Source organism: Crocodylus siamensis, chromosome 1 (assembly GCF_052110815.1).
Source record: "Crocodylus siamensis isolate JL-2025a chromosome 1, ASM5211081v1, whole genome shotgun sequence".
Taxonomy (NCBI): domain Eukaryota; kingdom Metazoa; phylum Chordata; order Crocodylia; family Crocodylidae; genus Crocodylus; species Crocodylus siamensis.
In genome coordinates this window covers 419,599,556-419,620,653 of record NC_143395.1, presented here as the reverse complement: position 1 = coordinate 419,620,653, position 21,098 = coordinate 419,599,556, and the positions used below count along the sequence as shown (strand labels likewise).

Below are 21,098 nucleotides of genomic sequence, written 5' to 3'. Positions count from 1 at the left end.
AGCCAGCTACGAAGTCATGTCCCAACCTGTTTCCGCCAGACTGAGACTGGTGTGGCTGTGGCCCTCTCCTTTCCCTGAGCTTAGCAACTGTGTCAGCATTCACTCGTCACCGCGTAGGGCTTCGCCTATGACTCCGCTTGCCCCAAGGAACGAGAGATTTCTGATGGCTCCTGGCTAGAGAGCGTCCTTTTGTTCTGCCTCCTCTCTTTAATGCTCCAAAGCAAAAGAAAAGCCCTGGGCCCTGTTGCAAACTTGCTAAGCTACTTAAGGCAAGTTGCTTTGCTGGCAGTTTTCCAATGGTAAAATAGGGATAAGGATAATTGCTTGGAGAGCGCTCTGAGATCTCTGGCTGAAACGAGCTGCCTAAGAGCTAAACGCTGTCACAGGGAGTGCTGGTGTTGTCCTAGAAAGGCGACGTTTCACATTTCCATCCCTGCTTTGGTGGCAAAGAGGTTAGAAGTGCAATTTTTGTAACTCAACATCTGTTGAGTCCTGCTGCAAGGTCACTTAGCAGTATCTTCCACTGGATCCGATTGAGTTCAGATTGGGAAGTGGTTTTTTCTCTTGTCATCAGGTTTTTCCTTTGTATCAGCAGCCCAGTGAGTGTGTTCATGCTCATGCCAAATACCAGAGAGATTCACAAGCATTGTTGGGGCTTTCTTGGCTGTAGCTCCTCATTTCTGGTGAACAATTTGCTGCGATAGCACTGAGAGTTATTGGAAATGACTTGTTCTTTCAGATGAGGCGTACAACTGAGGCCCTGGTCGTTCCTGCTATTAAAAATCCCATGGCACATTTTGTAAATGATTTGGCATTCATTGCAATGGCTTGGCCATATTCCAGTTGAGCATTGGATTGTGCACTGTTTGTGACAAGGAACAGATCTTAACTCCCATCCCTCCGGTGACTGCATTTCAGCGGTGCTTAAACAGTTCTTGTGTAGGATTCAGAGCCTTCCACACTGGAAAATTGGACCAGTTAAACTTTCCTTCCTGCAGCTTGAGCCCATTGCTCCCTGTCCTGTCATCTGCCCCCATGCAGAACAGTGCAGCTCTGTCCCCTTTGCAACCGTCCTACAGGCAATCAAAGGCCACTTAAAGTTTGACCAGTCTTACGCCTGATGCGGACGCTCTGAATAAGAGTGTCCTTCCTGGCTTAACTGGAACCAGCTCAAAAGCAAAACAAAATCAGGCAAAATCGGGGGTCTGATGTGGGATGAAGTGATACGGGAGCTATTTTGGCACGCCGCTTTTACTGAAACCCAAGGTGACCCCAAGTTGAAGACAACTCCCCAGTAATTAGATTCTATACATGGAAAATGTATATATTTGTTAGCACTTTCCCTCTAATTATTGGAGGTTCATCTTTTATTCAGTCCCTTCATGGTGGACGGCTGGGGAGGGGGGCAGGTGGTGGGGGTCAAGTAGTAGGCCAGGGAGTGGGTGGCACACAGTGGGACAGGTGGGCGGGGGGCAGGCAGCTTGTCCCCACTGCTTACCCTTCTCTTACGCCTATCCTCCCTCAGACTCGGGCTCCTGCCCCCTCTGCACTACTTCCACCCCCACCTTCAGCCTTGGTGCTAGCCGGCCTCTTCCCTCCGCCCCAGCCTGGCCCTGTAGCAGCAGTTTGGGGGGACGTCGAGGGGCAGTGGGGGCCCGAGGCCACAGGAGAGGAGAGACCACAGCTGCCTGCCCCCATTGCCCCGTATTCAATTCCATGAAAAGGGGCTCTCCCCCATGATAAATGGGAGGGGACCTTGTCTTGGAATTGAGTAAATACAGTAATTATATTGGTTTAAATTCCCACCTTGGCTTTTATGGAGACTAGCCTTTATTCTGGCCAAGTGCTGAACCCAGCGGGAAGTGAGGGCACTCAGCCTCTCGCAGGATTGGGTCCACTTGGCTTGTGCACCTCTCTGGGCAGAACCAGGCTCAAGAGGCAAATGCCTCTGTGCTAAAAGCTGTATTATGAATTATAAGCGGGGACCCGCTTCTATCGTGGTTTCATGACTTCTGTGGAAACCGCAAAAAACAGCTGTTTCCACAATCGCTGTGAAAAATGGTGTTTTCCACAATTGCCCCCCCCAAAAGTTGAAGGCTGACCGGACCCCAAAGAAAGCGCAGCAGTCCCTGCAGCCACAGAGCATGTGGTTTGGGACGTAGGCTCAGCCAAGGCGCCAGTCTGGAAAGTGAAGGGGTTTCAGTGCCGTCTTTTTAAGAAGCCAGCGTTGCCGTCTGAAGATGAGTGATTGGCCTCTTGGCCAATCAGTGGTGAGAGACAGGGCTACCAGCACCCCTCAGCCAATCAGCATTGGGGGGCACCACAAAAAGACTGTGAAATCAGCTCCAGGCGCCATGACCAACCTACGAAAATCCCTTTGTTGTACCGTGATTTCGGTAGGGCCTTAGTATAAGTATCCTTGAGAATCGTAAATCAGTGGGCTGGTCAAGAAAAATATAATCTTATAATTAAACCAGACTGCATACCTCCCTCTGCATGATCTGGCCGGGGGCAATTTGGTAGCTGTTGTGACACCGAAAGCAAAACTGCTTTGATGCCAGCAAACCTTGAACCTTCCTCTTCTCTGCCTATAGAGAGTTAAAAGGAGCTTTTACTTGCCTCACTGCAGCGCTGATTTTTGCTGGGGCTCTTTGATTTCACATGCTGCCCATTGAGCCAAAGGGATTTTTCCCAGAAAACTTAGGGGGACACTTATGCAGTGGAATGCATTTCAAAAGAGAAAACCTGAAGGAAAGAAACGGTCCTTGATCCACAGCGCGGGAGAGAGGCGTGGCAGTGGCAGAAGCCGACAGGCTGATTGCTATGAGGAAGGCATTTGCCGCAAAAAGAGCATTGAAGGACTTTGCCTTTAACGGTCGTTCTAATACTTTGACTACGTGCCAGTCTGCCGGCAAGCACATTTGGCTGTCATAGGGGACCCTGAAAAATATGTTGGAAATCTACTTTAGCACACGCTGTTTCCCGCAGCCACCGTAGAAAACCCAGTACTTTATGGCCTTGTCCTTGCAGCAAATTGGTGTTCATTTACCAGCACAATGCTGATCACTTTAACACCAGAAAGAGCAATTTTCCCTCTTTCCCAACGAGTTGGGGGAATTAGAGTTACGAAAGCGCAACGTTCCCCCAGGAGCGCTTTCTCTTGCTAGGGAAATGTTCCAGCTCCCTTGACTTTTCAGGTTGGCTCTTCTGTAAAATCACGAGGAAAAGGTGGGTAGGTGCTAAGCAGATGCCGCACAACGAAAACTAACCCTGGGGAAAGAGAGAAGGGTCTATGTGCGTGTGCTGTTCAGCTACAACTTCACCCTGGTCCCTGCATGTTCAGAGCCAGGGTTTTGTTTCGGCCTATTTCTTTTGTTACATGCCCCCGTCCTTGAGAGACCACAAAGTATTACATGTTGAATAGGCTCCCTTGACAACCCCTGGCCTAATTTTAGTTAAGGAAATAGGATCCAGTTTTCCATTCCTGGCTGTGTCCTTCTCCTCCTGTTTTGTCATTCATGAGCCACAACGGTAGCAGGTGTCATCTCACTTGCAAAGGTACAAATGGTGACACAAAGCATGAAGCAAGGGAATCAGCCCCCTCATTTCCCTCTCTACAGCAGCATCCAGCATTCGCAAAATATGTTTTCTCAACGTTGATTTTACGGCTGGAGATTCCCCATTTTATCCAGCACAAAGTAAACCTAAATAAGCAAAGACGTATGCATGCAGAATGCCAGCAGACTGAATATATGCAGACTGCGGGTTGCCATTATTGCCAGTAAAAAAATTAAACATAATGGAAGAAAGGGGAAGTAGAGCCAAGGCATGCTGGATTCTGGGGTGGCAGTGGTTGTATACTAATGTAACTCTGCTGCCTTGCTCCTGATGTGGTGGAGATCAGTGTCTGACCCCAAATGATTTGAGTACAGTCTGTACAGATAAGTCCCTGATTCTGTTTGTCTCACCAGATGTAGTAGTAGAAGATGGGTATCATAAATGTAAATTAGATGACAGAATATGTCCTCTTTGCAGTAGTCTGTATCCTGGGAGGTAGAACGACCTGGGCCAGTGACAGGACATGCAGCTTCTCAGCATCTCTACAAAACTCCCCCGCCATCTCATGATGGCACCCACACAACAGTGCTGACTTTTGACACTTTTGGCTTTAAAAGACTTAGCTAAATCTCACTGCGGGATTAATGCCCGAGCTTGCAAAAAGATTCCCAGAGTCCTGGAAGCTCGTCCCCTGCCTAACTACCAGACCGCACTCCCTGCTGCAATCTCCCTTTGAACTTCCATTTTATGAAAGCCCTGGTGGGGAGGAAATGTTGCTGCAGAGGGATGAAGAAATATGAATGACTGAGGAGGAGAAGGGAAAGGGAGTTACTGTAGCTATCCTAAATAGAAGTAAGGTTGGGCCCCTTCCATTCCAGTTGAGTTCGGTTATTTCTGAGATCAAAGGCTGAATGAAGCCATCTGGGCTGGGCCATGCCCCCAGTAGCTAGCAGCCATCATCCCCTCCGCAGTGCGAAAGACAGCTTTCGTTTTTATCTGCTTCTAAGGAATTGGAGGGCTGAAAGTTCAGGATTGCAGCCCAATCTGTCAAGCCACTGAGCCTTCACCCTTCCTGCCTGTGCACACAGTGTAGTGGAAGCAGCAGTTAAATGATCATAGAGGAAAGCCTGACATAGAGCAATGTGAGATTGTAGGCTCTTTGGGCCAAGGGCTGCGTTTGTATGACACCTAGCACAGCAAGGTCCTGCTCCACAACTGGGACTTCATGGAGCTCAGGTGGAACAAATGCCTCATCTGCAAAAGAGTCCACATTACTGGCAACTCTGCATTTGGGGCCCTGCATAGGCTAAATTGGGCACATCCACGTGAGATGCTTTACTGAGCAGTGGAGCTAATCAATGCGCAGTAAGCATCTGCATCTGCACACGCAGGCACTTGCGGCACAGTAATTAGTTCTAATCATGAGCAAATTTGCTACCTGCAAATGCAGGTAGCAAATTTACTCGAGATTACTTACTGTGCAGTAGCGCACATGTAGACACCTGTCTGGGAACAAATGTGCTCCAAGTCACCTTAGCAGCAAAGGTTGGGAGACTGCTCCCTACCTGCAGAAGCTGCCTGCTGCTGGGCTGGGCTCTACCACCAGAGCCCGGGTGGGGACAAAGTCCTTCTGCCCTGGCAGCAGGGACCTCCCAACCCCCACTCGATGATTGCAAGGCCAGCACGTGGTGCCAGGCCAGGAGCAGCAAATCTGCTTCTGCATCCCTGCACATTTAAACACATGCCTGGAAGAGTTTACTCTCGAGTCGTTTACTTGAGAGTAAACTGCTTCCAGATTACTTGCACGTGTACATGCGGCCACTGTGTCCTAACAATCATGAAGTATCCCACTGCCAAGGGAAGAAACTGATAGATGGGAAGGTTGATACTTCTAACTCCGCCTCACCAAGCTAGAAGCATTGCAAACAGCAATACCTGCTTTCCAGCTTGCTGCTCCCAGAACCGATACCAGGATCTACACGGATGAGCTAGGAAGAGAAGGGGGTCTAAGAACTTTCCTTCTACTCTAGTAACCTTCACAGGAAGGCATCATTTAGCCAAATCCATTCACGGATTGAAAAAGACCAGTGTGGGAATCTTAACCTAAGGGTCAATGTACAATTCTCTTAGTGTTTCTTCCAGTCTAGATTTAAAAAATGGTAGGAAACTATTCCACAGTTACATCAAACTTGGTGGCAAGAGGTTTTTCCTGAAAGCCCCCATTTTCCTTCTCTGCTATTCATTCCTTCCTCTCAGACAGCATGAGTTGTCCTGGGCTTGCCCTGAGATAAGGATTATGGTTCACAGCACATTGCCCTCCAACAAGTGCTAGGACTTTCTGTGTAGTTTTGCTTGGATTCATCTTGTCTTTGTATGCCAACCTGTAATGCATAATTGTTTCCACAGTGGCATATGAAGTGAATGCCGTAGTGTTTGGAAGTCATGCATTGCAGAATATATATATACATATGCACATATATACATATACATACATATATATATATATATATAAAATATAGATGTAATTTTGTAACTTCTGAAGTTCACATGGAATAATCCTGCTATCAGCAATACAACACTTGAATAACCCCTGCTCTTCTTCCTGACAAAGACCATCTTTGAAAGGGCAAAGCATGTCTTGGACACGTGGGAGCATCTTGAGCTGTCAGACATCCTCGATAGAAACACAGGATTTTCCCACCATAATATCTCTTTCATAAATACACTGAAATCTGGTTAATTAGTCACTAGAATAGCTCATCTCTAAGCTTTATTCACCAGTGCACTGAATCCCTTCCAGAGTCTTACTAATTACAGAAAACTCCTTGGCTAATTTATCTGTTGAAGCATCATTAGTCATTTCCTGATGTAAATGCCTGTAAAAGTCAGAGTAGAATTTGCTCCTGAGACCTAGTTACCCTGAAAGGTACTAATCTGTGCCATCCATAGCACATCTGAAGCCAGCTGATGCTTGCGAAACACTGGATATGTTTCAGGTTTTCTTGGCTCAGTGAGAGAGAGGCAATTTACCAGAATCATCTTCTGCTTTGGTAATTAGTTTCTGTAGGAGTGCAAAGCAAATACCTTTGATTATTTTACTCCCTAATAACTGCAATTCTTATGGCGAGCACTTGAAATTTTCGTAGCAAAGAATTGCATATCAAGCCGTTATCTATGTAATCATACAGGTTGCATTTAGGTTAGGGACAGATATTCAAAAAGCCAGAACCTGAATTGATTCAATCTTTTCAGGTTAGTAATAGTTTAATAGTTTCTAGGGTCAGAAGGGACGTGAGCAGATCATCTAGTCCAACTCCCTGCCATGGCAGGAAAGAGTACTGGGGTCAAACAACCCCAGCAAGGTGTACATCTAACCTCCTCTTAAACCCCCCCAGGGTAGGAGCCTGCACCACTTTGCTTGGAAGTTGGGTCCAGACCCTAGCCGCCCTGACCGTGAAGTCGCACCTCCTGATGTCTAGTCTGAATCTCCCCTCTGCCAGCTTGTGACCGTTATTCCTGGTCACTCCTGGCAGTGCTCGGGGGAACAGGGACTCCCCCAATGCCTGCTGATCCCCCCTGACTAGTTTATAACAGGCCACAAGATCCCCCCTCAGCCTTCTCTTGTGGAGGCTGAACAGGTTCAGGTCCCGTAGCCTGTCCTCGTAGGGCCTGCCCTGCTGCCCCCAACCATGCGAGTGGCCTCCTCTGGACCTGGATGCAGTACTCCAACTGCGGCCTGACCAGTGCCGCATAGAGGGGGAGGATCACCTCTAATTATTAACTCCAAGATGAACGTGGGCCAACAATGCGAGGTCACAGTTGGCAGGGCTAACCGGACCTTGTCGTGCATCCACAGGTGCATCTCAAGCAGGTCCAGGGAGGTGATCCTCCCCCTCTATGCAACGCTGGTCAGGCCACAGCTGGAGTACTGCATCCAGTTCTGGGCACCCCACTTCAGGAGGGACGTGGACAACATGGAGAGGGTCCAGAGGAGGCCACCCGCATGATCTGGGGACTACAGGGCAGACCCTACACTGAAAGACTGCAGGACCTGAACCTGTTCAGCCTCCACAAGAGAAGGCTGAGGGGGGACCTGGTGACCGTCTGTAAACGCACTACGGGGACCAGAAGGGTTTGGGAGAGACCTTGTTTCCCCGAGCACCCCTGGCATAACAAGTAATAACGGCCACAAGTTGTTGGAGAGGAGGTTTAGATTAGACATCAGGAGGCGCTACTTCATGGTCAGGGCGGCTAGGATCTGGAACCAACTTCCAAGGGAAGTGGTGCTGGCTCCTACCCTGGGGGGCTTTAAGAAGAGGCTTGATGCCTACCTGGCTGGAGTTGTTTGAGCCCAGTTTTTCTGCCCAGGCGGGGGATCAGACTTGAAGATCTATACGGTCCCTTCCAACCCTACTTCTGTGATTCTATGATTCAATTTGTACGTGAATAGACATTCCCTTTTAACTCCGGAAATGCAGGCACATGCCCATGGACAACTGATACCTCCTGACACTGGTGGGGCACTAGCGGCCGATGGCCGACCAGGGGGGCACAGCAGCTGATCACCAACCCCAGAAGCACCAGTGGCAAAACCAGAAGTGCCACTGGCACTTCTCAGAGGGGGCACTAGCTGGCACTCCTCACTCCCTGGCTGGCAAGGGCCAATCTCTGGGGGGGCACGTACCCCACCACGCACATCACCTGTGCACACGTCTACAGTGGCTCGGGTCAGAATCTGGGGGATGCTAGAACATGCCCTTGGCTGCAGAGGAGCTGTGCTGGGGAGGCATGGCCAGCCCCGGCAGTTGCCTGGAGCAAACTGGCTGGGGAGGGGGTTTAATTCCCCCTCCCTTTCCCATCAGCACAGACACAAGCCAGGGTCTGCCTCAGAAGGCGCAACTTCACTGTCAGGGCGGCTAGGATCTGGAATCAACTTCCAAGAGAAGTGGTGCTGGCTCCTACACTGGGGGGCTTTAAGAGGAGGCTGGATGTACACCTTGCCGGGGTCGTTTGACCCCAGTACTCTTTCCTGCCATGGCAGGGGGTCGGACTTGATGATCTGCTCAGGTCCCTTCCGACCCGACTAACTATGAAACTATGGTGCTCCCCCTGTGCTGCTGTGGCGGCAGGGGTGGGGGCATGGCCAGACACCAGCTGACATGGCCCCCTGAGGCAAGGGGGGGTTATTACCCCCTCTGACTCTGGGGGACCAGGCCAGAGTCTACCTACCCCAACCACCACCTCCAATGATCAGGGGTGAGCGGTGAAATAAGTTCCTACCCTGCCTCCTCTGCCAGACACCAGAGGGAGGGTGGAAATAACCCTCCCCCCTGCCTTCTTTGCCTAAGGCGGCCATGCCCAGCCAGCCTCTGGCTGCACCCCCACCCTCGCGCATAGAGCAGCAAGGGGGGAGTGCCAGGCAGACCCCGGGCTTGTGCTAGTGTCGGTAGGATAGGGAGGGGAGAATTAAACCCCCTCCCTGGCCAGTGCACTCCAGGCTACTGCTGGGGCTGGCCACACCCCTGCCACTGGAGCAGCAAGCAGAGAAATACCTGACAGACACCCCTGCCTGTCAGACCCTGCTGGGATCCATGATGGTGGGAGAGGGAGGAGGAATAAACCTTCACGTTAGGCGGGGCTGGCATTTGGCCATACCCCTGGCCCTGCCCACCTCTGCTCTAGCAAGGGAGCATAAGGGAGGGGCCTGCCATGCTCTACTGAAGCAGAGAGCACGGCCTAGCCCAGGTCTGCAAAGCATGCTGGGATGCTGGGGGACTCTGCTTTAATTTAAGCCAGGAAGGCACCTGGGACAGAAGTTCCATAAACCGGTTTGAACTTAATCAGTTAAGTCTAATACTACATTCAGCCAGGTTTATCTCAAACTTGTTTCAGTCATTTTGAAACTGGTTTATGTGCACAGAACTCATGTTCTGTTACAGGTTTAAATCTGTTTTTGATCACTTAAACTAGTTTATGTGTAACTTCTGTCCCTAGCCATAGGGAGCTTGAGGGCATACAGTGTGCACTCACTTTTTTGTAATGCATTTTTTCTTCATTATGAATGTCAGAAATCATTCCTTGTCTTTATATGGAAACTGGAATACATCTCCTGAAAAGCTGAAAATGACTAACTACTGCTAATTAGTTACTCACAGATAACTAGTCATTGTTACCAACCACTTGGAGACACAAATTAACCAGATTTTACTGTAAATCAACCTCCATTTTAAAGGTAGCCAAGTTTTTACACGCCATTTTTTCTGCTGGGTCACTGTTTAAGAACCTCATTAGTCTGATGCTTAGAAATCATCTTCTAATTTCCTGCTTAAATTTATTCACAGCTAGTTTTTGTCCTTTAGCTTAACAAGATTTTTTCCCACTCTGGCGCTTATCACCTTGGTACACTGATAGGGTGCATCTATATGAGACATTTTACTCTGCATTAAACTAATCTGATCTGCAGTAAAGCATCACTGTCTACACACATGCAGCAATTACTGCTCAGTAGATTAGTCTAATATACCATGTTCTAGCACCTGTAGATACAGCTACTAGAAATCGGCACATTAAACTAATGTGCCGAAGTGCACGTGTAGACTCTGACCAGAAGCAAATTGCTCCCGGTCAGCCTAAGCAGCAGGCGGCAAGGAGAACCCCCTTCCACTGCCCCACACAAATTGGAGATGCTCCCAGTCAGGACAGCTAGGGTCTGGCACCCAGGGGAACGTGGAGTTCCCCTTGGCTGCTGCAGGGGGAGCAGAGCAGGGCGCAGTTTGCTCCCAGCATGGGTGCATGTGTAGATGTACACTTGGGAGCACTTGAATGAGCCTGAATTTTCTACAGAGAAAATTCAGGAACATTAATTGCAAATGTAGATGCACTCAGCGAGTAGGTATATATCCCTGCTCAGCCTGTGTCTTGCTGAAACAAGGACGCCCTTTTCAGCTTTCTCTTGTCAGAAAGGTTCTCCGCCCCTTTGATCATCCTAGCAAGCCTTCTTTGCTCCTGTTCTCACTTGGCCATGAGTGCCCAGAGCTGTAAAAAGTATTCCAAATGAGGTCTTACCACCATGTAAAACGACATCAGCATCTCCCTGTTGATTTTCCAGTCCTTTTCATCGCTACTTCATGTTGGTAGCTCTTACTCATTTTACGATCCGCTGCATCCCCTGGTCTTGATCATTTCCATTTCACTCACCCTTTGCTTTGAGCAGAAATTCTTTTTGTTGGTCTCTCAGTGCATGATCAGCACTGTTACATTGCAGTGCATTTCTATTACTCTAGTCCTTCACTGTGTCCAATTCTTCCTTGTGATTTCCTGACCCTCCTGTGTAGTGATGATGCCTTCGAATTTTGTCATCCTTGCGGGTCATTAGCACGTGGTCCCCTCTGTGCCAAAGTCATTACTAAAAATAATAAACAAGATCCACCAGTAATCTCCCTCCAGCCCAAAACTTTCTGTGTCAGAATGATTCATTTCTGTCTTCCTTTGGAGATAGTTGAGGAACGAGCTAAACATTCTTGTATTGTTCCCCATCTTTTCCAACTTAATTAAGAATTTCCCTTGTGCACTGTACCAGGTTGTTTTTTAAGTCCAGATAAATTACATCTGACACACTTCCATTGTATTAGAAAATCTATTCTCTTATCCCTAAAATAGATTAGTCTGGCAGGACCTACCTTCAATACACCATGTTGCATTTTATCCCATTTTGTATTTAGTTCCATGTCTTTAATTATTCTGTCCTTTAAAATATATTTTTCTACTGATGAACACTGTGTCATCATTATTAGTCTTTTCTCTCTTCTTGCTTTTAAGTATAAGAATACCCTCAGATAGATTCACTAATGCTAACACAAACCAGAAGAGAAAATATACCCTTTAGTCACTTTATCCTTCTAAAGGAGGAAGAACTTGTCTACGCGCACTTGAAGTATGCAATGAGTGTGTAATGCTTGACATCACAAAAGGATCGAGTGGCAATTTCATGACACTGGGCTGAATGATTTTTTTCTTCAGTCTTCCCAGTCCTGGTTTGTGATCCCTTACTTTCAAAATATTTAATTAAACAAAGCCTTTAAAAATTGCTCTGCTACCATTCAGCCTTGCAAGGTACCGAGAGCAGCCTTGGAAAGTGTTGGGCAATCTCTGCTCCTGCTGCGTTGAAGTCAATGATTGATCACCTTGAAGACAGAGTAGATGTGCACCTTACAGGCTAACTAAATAAGATATATACCTCTCCCTCTCCCTTGCTCTGAAGTCAGCAAGTGCCATGCAGAATATAGGTAGTGCTCACTCCCCTGTGGTGTTGGACTTTTATCATCCCGAACTGCTGCACTTCCACTGTGACTGTTAGAGAGGAATGCAAGAGAGAGCAGAAAACAAATGGGACTATAACTAACGTATTATTCCTTTAACATGATTACATTATGTCACAATGCAGCAACTGAAGGGGATCCGGTATTATGGCTGAGCGCCACTGAATAGGCATCATAATGCAAAACTCATCCCTCCTGGTATATCCAGTACATTTATTTTTATAAACCACTCAACTCTGCAGACAGCTTCATTGTACTCCCAGACAGGTGCTCAACCAGAAGGTTGTACAGCATATGTTCAGCGCCCCCAGCTTGTGTCAGTCAGCTGGAAATAGATGAAGCTGAAATCTCATTTCTTAGCACAAGACACTTAATAGAAGGAAAATGGCAGGTTTGTGTGTGTGTGTGTGTGTGTGTGTGTGTGTGTGTGTGTGAGTGTGAGGTAGTTTAGAAATAATAGAAAGATAACCTGTAAGTCAGCCTACAGCTAGTGCATGTCTACACATGCATTAACATGCTTTAGTTAACATGCATCAAATCTAGTACCTCTGAGCACATCTACATATTCATTAATGCACTTCAGGTAATGCACATTAAATCTAGTACCTCCCTTGTGGGGTACTAGAAAAATGTGCATTAGCCTATTTTAATGTGCATTAGCTAAACAGCATGGTTTTTTCACAATGCTTTAATGTGCATGTGTAGATGCATCCAATGGCCATGTCCACACGAGGCGCTGACTGTGCAGTTGTTAATGCACAGCCATTTATGCAAAATGTGTTTTTGAGGGTGTCACATAGGAGATCTCATTCGTAGATTGTGACTTCAAATCCAACCCAGGTCGGTTGTGACCAAAAAGCATTGCAGTACAATGACTATTCGGTGACTTCAGAAATGTATCTCCTAGATTTCTGCACAGTGTGCAGATGTGGGAACCCTTCACTGGGAGTCAGTTGCTCAGTGTTTTCTCTGAACAAGGAGGCTTTCTCTGAATTTTCCTCGGCACCAAATCAGACAGAGAATTTAGGAAATATTGTCCCACCCCTCCACACACACAGCCTATCGAAGAGTACTGAAAGAGTCTTAACCTTCAAGGGAATTTCTTTGTCCCTGCAGTTCATGATTGTGCCTTTTCCTCTTCTCTCCATGGCATAGGATCTGGGACCAAAGATTGGCCGCGTGGCTTAGGGGCTGCGGCACAGGACTGGTGAGGAGAGGCTGCAGGAACTGGGCTGATTGAGTCTAGAGAAGAGAAGACTGAGGGGATTTGATAACAGCCTTCACCTCCCTGCAGGGGGGTTGCAAAGAGGAAGGCTGGATAGGCATCTGGCTAGGGTCATCTGACCCCAGCACTCTTTCCTGGCTAGGCAGGGGTCGGACTCGATGATCTGTTGAGCATCTATGAATCTATGTTCTCCGTGGGGGCAGATGACAGAACAAGGAGCAATGGGCTCAGGCTGCAGCAAGGAAAGTTGAGGTTGGACATTAGGAAAAACTTTCTCACTAAAGGGGTAGTAAAGCACTGGAATGAGTTACCCAGAGAGGTGGTGCAGTCTCCATCCTTGGAGGTTTTGAAGACTCAGCTAGACAAAGCTTTGACTGGGATGATATAGTTGGGGCTGGTCCTGCTTTGAGCAGGGGGGTGGACTGGATGTGACCTCCTGAGGTCCTTTCCAGCCTGAATTTTCAATGATCCTATGAAAAGAGAATCTTGCTCGAATTATTTAAGGCTGAATTTCCAGAGGTGCTCCAAGCCGCAGAGAACAGCAGCGGGAGGCAGAGGTACTTAGCAGCTGGCAAAAAAAAAGGTGCAGGCAGGTTCCCCCTTGGGGAACACCCAGGGGCATCTCATGGGGAGAAGAAAACCTCCCACCACTGCTGCTGACTGCAGCTGAGCCTGGCTTCCCTGCCGACTCCGCCCACAGGAGCTCTGTCGAGCAGGGAGCAGGGGTCTCTCCAGAGAAGTGATGAGTCTCCGGCAGCAGCTTTTGCTATAACATTTAGGAAAGGAAGTGAAAAAAATAACTTCTTCAATGTTATGCTGACACCAGCTTGGCTCGCTAACCAGGGAGCCTTTTAACGATGAGGCAGCAATTCCTGGGAGTTGCGTGCGGGGTTTCTGGTGAACACAGAGAGCTAAAAGGAAAGGAAAGATGTAGAACTCTTTCCAGCTAAATGTAGATTGAATGAGCCAGCTAAGGAAGAGGGGTTTTCTCACACTTCGAGTCCATGAGCAGGTACCAGAAAGCCTCGAGTGCTGCACCTGGCTTTGTCACAAGCGCTGTCATGTTGGACCTTTGCACTCCATTTTGCCTAGCTGCAAAATGGGGGTAATGGCACAGCCCTACCCACGGGCATGTTTGTGGCACTGTGCTACTATAAAAATAATCATCTAGACAAATATAAATGATTTTCTTGAATAAATAGTTGGGCCCTGCGTTTGCTGGAGGAGACATAATGAGGTGTTTGTGGAGAGTGTGACCTGCTCATTAGCTGAGGACATTAATAACTCTGAATTGATTTTTATGGGCAGCCAGGGAGATTTTTTTTTAATATACCTTATATGTGTAATATTAAAATAATGCCTGTGACCTTGTTTTTCCCCAAGCCCTGAGGGTTGCGTTTTGCACAGCAGGAGAGGGAATCAGCGGGAGCCCTAGAAGAAGCAAAGCAAAGCTGTCTGTCGCAGTTCAGGGTTATTCATATTTAAATTTTGATTTAGATTTCACCCCAAATAACATCACATTGGCCATGCCTGCGACCGCCCTTCTTGCAAGTGAAATACCACAGAGACACAAGCTGGGACTGTATGGTCTTGCCAGAGACCTGGCCCATTTTCAGGCCAACCCCATCTGCTTTTCTCTGCGAAAAGGAAATTGGGTTTTTCCAAGGTTCAGAGTCTAGCTGGCAAATTCCAGTGCAGGGTGGCTCTGGGCCTTCCCCACCATGATGCTCGTCTCAGGGAGGTGCACCCAAATCGTGCTGGGACTTCGTTCCACATATCCACATCCATTATTTGGTGCAATATGGGGTCTCTGCTTAGGGAGAGAAGTCCATCATTCGCGGAGTCCTACAGGTGAGACACTCGAGGGATGGCACTTGGCTAACGCCCTGCTGGAGCAGCATCAGACCACAAGTGGTGGGGAGGAGCTCTCAGTAGCTGGAGCTAATTAGCAATCAGGCTGGGCAATACCTCCTGGAGGCATCCTTGTGAAACGCTCCCCAGATGCCTGCATGGCAGCCCTGTAACGAGCAAGCTTGGCTAATCATTGCATTTGAGACCTGGCAGCACTGAACTCAGTGTTCTGCTTCTCCGCAGGGCAAATTAGCCCACAGGGAGATCCGTGCACCCATAGATAGACCAGTACCTGAGCTAGCCAGTTGAACTGGCTAGGTAGTTTAACTTGGCCATCCTTTCATAGTATTCAATTAATCAGAGACTCCTAGAAAATGAGAGTGGAAGGGAGCTCAGGAGGTCACATCCAATCCAACCCCCTGCTCGAAGCAGGACCAGCCCCAACTACATCATCCCACCCAGGGCTTTGTCTACCCGGGTCTTCAAAACCTCCAAGGATGGGGACTCCACCACCTCTCTGGGTAACCTGTTTTGGGACAACAGTGTAGACATACCCTCAGATCTGCAGGACATAATGGGGGTGGTCCTAGTCACAACTGCTCTTCCTTCTGACTTGGTAGTTGGTGCTCCAGCTGTGGTTAACAGCTGCTTGGGTACCGTAGTCTTCCTTCATCCCAGAGCATTAGTTGCAAGAGAAGAGGTACCTAGTCATTTTGTTCTGCCTCCTTATTTGGTCTCCACTTCCACATCTTCCTGTGCCTAGCTTCTGATCTCTGTTAGACACCAGGGTAACTGCAGGCTCTCCGTTTACCCTTAGGTAACTGAGATCAGTCCAGGGCTCTGGCTTAAAAAGCATTTCCCCATGACACATGTTGGAGAAATGGTAAATCCTCATTATTTTCCTGGGGGTGTTCAGCCCTAGGTTCGCACGTTGTGGGGGGTGCCCTGAGAAACACAGCTGAACTTCCCAAAATGAACACCAAGAGGTGATGGGTGTAAAAAAACAAAAACAAAAGTATGGTAAAACCCAGCCATTGCAAAAGGCTCTTTGACGAATGGTTTTTGAGGAGTCAGTTTAACCCCACTTTCCTCCCCCACAGAAATTATTTATAGAAGCTCAGTTTTCAGGAACTGTGCACCATTTCTCTGATTTCCAGATCACTGTGCAGGAAATACACTGGCCGCCTTACAGAGGGCAGGTTGCCAGATCTGTCCTCCCTGAGTAACAGTGAAACCCCGTGTCCTCGCTCCTCAGTACACCAAGAGCTGTTGGCGAAACTCCTCTGCCGTGTTGGCTACTTCTGCTCCCCAAAACTACTTCTGCTCTTCCCGAATGTAGCTGCATTGTGCACTGAGCTGGATAGCCCTGAGATAGGGAAGAGGGACAAGAGCTGTCAGTGGGGGGGCTGAAGCAAGGGCCAGAGACAGCATTAAGTAGTCGGAGATCTTCCTTGTGTTTAGTGCACGTTCCAGAAGGAAACGTCCTGAGAAATGGGGGGCCGCTCTATGGCAATTGAAGGGGAGCTGTCTTAGGAGCTCGACTTTCCATCTCTCTCCTCCGGCAGCTTCCTCTGCTGGTGAACAACCAGTTGTTGGCAGGCTTTGGCGCCAAGGAATTCATCTCCTCCTTTCCTCCTCCCGGCAAGAAACATCCAAGAACCAAGGGGGAAGAAAGTCAATCAGAGAAAGACAGTGGGGAAAGCTGGGAATGAGAAATGGGAATTTTCTTCTTTGGGATCAGATTTGCACATGTGAGCCACTGGATCTCTAGGGTCACACTAGTGCCTTTGACTTGGATCCTATAAATGTGGGTGCAAGCAGTGTTTCTCAATGCAATCCTTCCCTGGGACTGCTTACATGCTGCTAAACGCATTTTGGATCAGGGACTATTTTTTCCTATGTGGCCAGAGCCTAGCACCTTGTCACAGAATCATAGACCATGAGGGTGGGAGGAACCTCAGGAGGACACATCTAGTCCAACCCCCTGCTCCAAGCAGGACCAGCCCCAACTACATCATCCCAGCCAAGGCTTTGTCCACCTAGGTCTTAAAATCCGCCAAGGATGGAGAGACTCCACCACCCCTCTGGGGAACTCATTCCAGTGCTTTACTACCCTTTTAGTGAGGAAGTTTTTGCTAATATCCAAGCTCAACTTCCCTTGCTGCAGCCTGAGCCCATTGCACTTTGTCCTGTCATCTGCCCCCACTGAGATTATCATCTCGCCTGGGAGACAAGCACATAATAACAAACCTAGGTGGCCTCATTCAATACAAGCTTATTGTGTTTCTGGAGACTAATGATCAAGGTGAACTATAACCTTAGGTCCTTAAGTTCCGACTTCATGAAAACAACCAAATAGAGGATGGATGCTATTATACCATTTAATGTAGTGAAAGGGAAAGTCCTTTTTTATAGGATTTGTTTATTTTGTATGTTTTAAACTGTAATTAAATCAGGTTCTACAAGTGAAAAATGACTTTAAAGAAGGGAGTCTGGCCTTCTCGGTGTTTGCTACTTTGGCCCTTCTAATGCTTTAATAGCCTCTCCTGTTTCCAGAGGAAAACAAATCATTTTAACATAAGAGTTGCTCAATTCTTCTTTTGAATTAATGTTGCTAAGGACAGTTAATCTATATTGAATTAGTTCATTTGCCCCGATTCCCATTAAATTAATGTCAAATGTTGCAGCAGCCACCTCATTACTGAACCAATGACACTGTGTCAGAAGACTACCAGCATAAAAATATCCTGTGGCTCTGTCCTGAAAGCCACAATCCAGCCTGAACAAATTTGAACTGCTATATATATGGTATTAGTCTGCGCTCTAATTAGTTCCTCCCAGCCACTGAGCCTTGCAGCGCCCTGCAGAGTAAGGACTCCTCCCCAGCTTGTAAAGAGCCCTGTCCTTGTTCATCCCCCACAGTTAAGGAAACGAGCACAAAGAAGTTGAGCGACTGTCCTGAGGCCACCCAGTGAGTCCCTGGTACATACAGGAATAGTATCTCTGTCTTCAGCATTGACCTTGCGATTGTGGCCTCCCTGCATGCTTGCTTAGAGAAAGTGAGCACAAAACGGGGCCCGCTCAGCACGGCAGAACGACCCGCCAAGCCCACGGGTCCCCTCAGATCCTACTTGCTGCAGCAAGCAGATGCAAAGTCAGTAGCAGCAGCATTCAAACTGGGAAAAACCAGATGGAGGCTAAACTATATCAGGGACCAGAGGAAACCAGCCCGCTAGCTGCCTTCTGTCTCTGTGCAATTGCTCCCACCGAGACCAGGAGGGAGGGGAGCTATCGAGCTGCTGAAGTGAGTCGGTCTCTTGACCTGGCTCCTTGAATCATCACCCCAGAGATGGGTGGAATGGGAAAAGAATATAGCAAGAACAAGGTCACCCTGGTATTAATTTTTCTCAACATAAAACAACCACAGAAGGCACCTAGAGCAGTGATCCTCAACCAGGGTGCTGGGGTGCTCTAGGGGGTCCTGAAAACCTAAGCGAGGTGAAAAAGAAGCAGCTCAGAGCAGGCTCAAGCTCCAGGAGATGAGCAAGGCTGGCTTTCCCTGCCTGGCAGCTCCTCGAGCCTCCCTGCAATAAATACATTCGTTTTTGAAAGGGGGTGCACCTCCGTTCACACCGTGGGTCCAAGCAGGAAAGCCTTGAGCCTAGCAAGGTTGAAAACCACTGAGCTAACGGCTTGCCCAAGTTCAGCAACGTGCTGGTGGCTGGAGGATGAGGCCATATTATGGGGGTTGGAGACTAACTTGAAGCCCCCAGGTTGGAAAAACACGGCCAGGGATTTGTCCCCTTGCATAGCCCTGCTCCAGGTCACCGTCAGTGCAGTGGATGCATCAGCATGACCCTGCATTACTGCATATGCACACGCAGCAATACTGAATGTGCATTTTGCGCCCAGCGCTGCAGCATTTGGGGGTTAGATGCTCTGCTGCCTTTGATTTCTATGCCTGCCTCACATACAGCCAAGGCTAGGGCAGCCCCTTGGAATCAGAGCTCTTCCAGGCTGGTACCTCTCTTGTCAATGCCAAGGCTAAGTTCCCTCAATTTCCATATTAACAGCAGCCTGGCACATGCTGTTCTGTACCTAGATAATGGTCCGATTTGATATTTATGAAGCACTATTCATTACTGTTAGAAAAATGAAAGGAAGGGAAAGAAAGTCTGGTTCTGTCCCTTTTAATGGAAACAGCAGATTAATTCCTTTCTGCACGCTTGGCCTGCAGCCATGGTGTCTTTGTCAGCCATCTGCTGAGATGTCCAGAATGAAGCAATGCTCTGTAGGGAAATGGGAAAGCAAGGGCCTCTGGGAAGTGAAGCTGGAGCTTTGCTATTTGGCCCTCTTCTGTCTGAGCCAGCAGCGACCAGCAAGATGTTAGGCTCGTCGAGGTGCTGTCTTCATTGTGGGTAGAAAATCAGTGTGACCTGTGCATTTGTGATCATTTCAGGCTTCCTGACACTCCCTCGAGTAGGGGATGTCTGTCCTGGTACCCTGGGCGAATGCTGAGTTGGAGGCCTGCATTTTGCTGCTTCAGTTTCTCTTGCAGTTGCAAGAGCATCCCAGGCTATTGTATGTCACGTGCTGTATTCTTCGCTTCCGGCCCACGTCTATGCCACCCAGTGCTGTTGAGTGGTATTGTTTTTATGTCATGTGTTAAATGCTTTGAGGTTGTTGGGGGGTGAGACGTAAGTCATTCGCGTCCTCCTCGGGATAGAAGGCTGAGCCATGATCCAGGACGAGCGTGTGTTCTTGTAGTTAAACCCTGCAGCTGGGCTGCAGCTGCAGAGAGCAGGAGAGTTCACCAGACCAGCTGGCAGCACGCTCAAAACCTGACAGCCTCTCTGTGGTCTTTTCCCAGGTGGCACGAGGGAAGGAGAGTGATGCTAAGAAGAGCAAAAGCATGCTCAGCCAGCTCAAATCTGAATCGGATGCAATGCAGGACGTCTCTTTAATCAAATTCGTCAAACGTAAGTTCCCCGAAGTGATCCCTCTGCTTGCCCGAGCAGGTGGCGACTGCCTGGCACCAGCCTAAAGAATAACCATCTCCCCTGTACACGGCTGAACGTCTTGCCCAGCGATTCCCAACCCGGGTGCCTTGAGATTTGTTCAAGGGAGCTGCAGGGTGCCACACCATGTTAACACTTGGATGTGCAAACACGATTCATGAGATAAATCTGGAGGTTGCAAACAGGGATCGGTAGTGGCCCACACTTTGAGCTGCTGCGGTTTTTCTGAGTTCTTTGCAGCAGAAGAATTGCTCTATTATTTTCCTGGAGTCCAGAAATGATTGGAAATGAAGAGCTGGTATTTTCCAAGGGGTGCCTCCAGCCTAGAAAGGCCGGGAGCTACTGTTGTAGACGCACTAAAATAAGGCACATTTCAGGTGTACCTGTGACTGCTGATGTTTGATTTATAGATTTCCTGTTGATCTCAAAATGCAAGGTATTTATTGCTGTGGGCAACAGTCAGCTCCCCCCCATGTTCATCTAAATGTCCTGTTTCTGTTTTTCTCTCTGCTCTTTCACTCCCTCTTGGAGCAGTGATTTCCATCCCCAGTGCCAGACTGGAATATGGGAAATAGAAACCCAGTCCCTGCTTGACAGTATTCCTAAAGAGGCTTGTATCTGCATTTAAGCTGGGACCACTGCCTCCTCGAGTTGTGTTTGGGAGCAGGATTCTTGTAGTTAGTCATGCTGCTGGACACCTGCCCTATAATTTATCTCCTTGGCTTTGCGTAGGAGTCCCAAGAAGAGCAGAGGTCGCCTTGTTCTGGTGCAAACCAGCTGTGGTTTCACCCTCGGTATCTTTTGCCAAGAGGCATTTTGAAAGAACTGCTCTCAACTCTGACTTCAGAAAAGTGAGCCTGTGAAGCTGCCCTCCTGCCTGCTTCCTTGCCACAACTTTTTCTCCCTACATTTTTATTAGGGTCGACGCAGAGGTGATATGGCCATGAGGGTGCAGGCTGCATTTTATGCTGCTAGTTTCAGGGCTTGACGGGCAGCCCTGTTTCAAATCAGAGATCCAGACCTAGAGCTTTAGATCCCTTGCTGACCTTCTTGCACCAGGAAGCTGTAACCGGCACACTATATTCCCCGTGCAAGCCATTGCCAGTCAGAAAGTTTGCATGACCCGGG

At 48.3% G+C, this 21,098-nt stretch overlaps 1 protein-coding gene across 4 annotated transcripts in view; it reads left to right on the top strand.

The window, feature by feature from the left end:
* The window catches only part of SLCO2B1 (solute carrier organic anion transporter family member 2B1), a 160,435-nt gene that overhangs the window by 93,015 nt on the left and 46,322 nt on the right, over positions 1 to 21,098 (top strand). For all 4 annotated transcript variants that reach the window (XM_090030908.1, XM_090030907.1, XM_090030909.1 and 1 more), the window contains one exon: positions 19,823 to 19,931. In XM_090030908.1, coding sequence (XP_089887034.1) covers positions 19,823 to 19,931 — 109 coding nt within the window. The remainder of the gene's footprint in view (positions 1 to 19,822; positions 19,932 to 21,098) is intronic.